Source organism: Musa acuminata, chromosome BXJ2-2 (assembly GCF_036884655.1).
Source record: "Musa acuminata AAA Group cultivar baxijiao chromosome BXJ2-2, Cavendish_Baxijiao_AAA, whole genome shotgun sequence".
NCBI classification, from domain to species: domain Eukaryota; kingdom Viridiplantae; phylum Streptophyta; class Magnoliopsida; order Zingiberales; family Musaceae; genus Musa; species Musa acuminata.
The window spans coordinates 13,817,501-13,820,000 of record NC_088339.1 but is presented as its reverse complement, the minus strand read 5'-3'; the positions used below and the strand labels follow the sequence as shown (position 1 = coordinate 13,820,000).

Sequence of the window (2,500 nt, the reverse complement as noted above, 5' to 3'; positions counted from 1 at the left end):
GACAATTGCTTTTGAGGTGCCCCGGTCGATTGTATTCATAGCAAGTTATTGTGTTATTTTTAAGTTCGTTTTTATTCTTAGTTTCTTATTTTATAAATTTTTTAAATTTTCTCGTCAAAAGTTCTGTGTCATTATCATCATTACTTGAGTTATCACTCAAGTTATATTCTTTGGTTCTCACTATCATATCTTTTCTATTCTTTGGAAGGTTATATTTGTCTTGTACCCTACAACTCATTTCATAGGTCGGATCCAATAAGTTTTCTAAGTCAAAAATTGTTTAGGTCCTTTGCTTCTTAAATGATAACTATTTTGGGAACTTAACTTTTTAAAAGGGATCTTAGAATCTCGTTTATAAGTTCAAGATTAGAAATACTTTTATCAAGTATTTTTAAACCATTGACGATATTCATAAAACAGGTGTACATGTCTCCAATAATTTCACTTGGTTATATTTAAAATAATTCAAAATTATATATCAAAAGGTTAATTTTAGAATCTTTAACTCTACTATTGTCAAATATCATGCACAGTATCACAAATAGAAACTCGATAAAATTTATTTTTTTCTAAAGCACAAGATAAAGCGTCGCTTTAACATTAAAAAAAAAAAAAACAGAAACTAGTTTTGCATTATTCTACCATGGATACCATACAAACAAGTTAATATGTTGTCTAGTTATTCTGCATATATTTTGGATCATAACTGATGTAAAATATGGTTTTCTCTTCAGAAAATAATTTTGTTTTCTTTCAAAAATTAATATAGACAATATTACAAATGCCGGATAAGACTGACGAGAATGGTATGGCACTAATCTCGGTCTAGCCTATTGATCACAGTTAACACAAGTGGAAATTTACACCGGAAGATTTCTTATGAATTTTTTGGGTCTTTGACAAACCGGGAGTATCGGATACTGTTTCTATCTTGGAAATAGCATTGGCATTCATAGAATCTCCATATGCTGTGTTGCATGTGACACGATTTTGCAATTGTCCTTAACTATGCAGATTGTCAAATTTGTCTCCTCAGGACTTACAATAGAAGCAAAGTTATTTAACATTTTACTCGGATAGAGTTGAATCACAGCATTTGTAATGTCTTGCACTAGGTGTTTAATATTTGTCAATTGTGAGAACTTATTAACCGGATGATATAAGGGTTTTTGCAATACATGTGGCCATATAGAATGCTTCAGTTGTAAATGGATCATGTTCAATTTGAATAGACTGGATGTTTGCTCTAATTGATTTGAGGGTCTTTTTGTGTTGGTGGAATTGATCTTTTATAATGATAGCAAATTGCTTTGAATATACTTGTTAATATATTTAAGTTAAAGTTATTTCAATAAAGTTTCTTCAATAAAATTTCTTTAATAATTATTTTTATCTTCTTATCTTCTATTCTTTCCGTCACTAAAGAGTCTTGTCCAAGGCATACAAAAAAATATAGTTCACGTTCAAGTAACCTACTGAGAGCGCACTAACACCGCCATAAAAAAAAAAAAAAACCATAGGTGCTACTTTAACGATATGATCAATTGTTTAACCAATCATGAGTTAATTGTCTCCCTTCAATACATGCACTGAGTTCAAAATTGACATTGAGATTCAAAAGTATGACACGACATACCACTTGATATTGTGATCTTCGATGTTCAATGGTTAAAAATGTGGGACATTTTCCTGCAGCAGGGTACCACTTGGCCACTTATCACCCTAAATATTATGCACCTTTACAAATTCGTAGTCTTCTAACATTTTAACAACAACAACAGAACAGTTTAGCAGCTTCACGATTTTGTCGTTACTCACCTACTACTTTCATAAGAAAAGCGTAAACAGCGACGAACAGATCAATCCAATCAAATTATTGACACGCCCACCCTCCTAGGACGGAGGACACCTACTTATGTGATAAAATATATTACGGCTCAAACAATTCATCTCTCATCTCACCATAATATCAAAACGAAAAGTATTATATTAAAATGAATATTATTTTCTATAACAATTTGGATACGAGAAATTTTCCCCAACAATTAAGGCCGTGTTCAAGGTGTATTCAAACAAAATTATCTCTTTTTGGTCGTATACTTATACGTCTCCGCCTCATCCTTACCTATTTTGAATATATTCTGGTTCCTTTAAATACATGTCTAGACCTGGATAACATCTACATATCTGTGTAGTGAAAAGAATATTTGAATACAGTTCTCAAAGTCCACAAACAACAAACTAGTACATGGTTCTTCTACTTATTATTGTTATTACAGAAGTTTATATCGAACACAAATCATCTTGTTCGACGTATGACGTTTATCGACAGTCACCGAGACCAGAAGAAGGCATAAGAGGGACAGAGTTGTAACAGCAGACACAACACGCAACAATTTCATTCAGGCCGGAAATAACATCGACAAGGAGAAGTTTGAGCTTGGCGTACTCAAGCAGCACCATTTTTGAGAGCTCGTTCCAGCCGCACTTCGAAAGGAGT

General features: G+C 32.5%; 1 protein-coding gene across 1 annotated transcript in view; it reads right to left on the bottom strand.

Moving 5' to 3' along the window:
- Positions 1-2,187: 2,187 nt before the first annotated feature.
- Positions 2,188-2,500, bottom strand: part of LOC103975115 (protein JASON) — a 2,141-nt gene continuing 1,828 nt past the window's right edge. The window contains exon 4 of the mRNA XM_009390022.3: positions 2,188-2,500. This exon is cut by the window's right edge and continues 24 nt beyond it. Within this exon, the coding sequence (XP_009388297.2) occupies positions 2,450-2,500 (51 nt within the window). The 3' untranslated portion in view covers positions 2,188-2,449.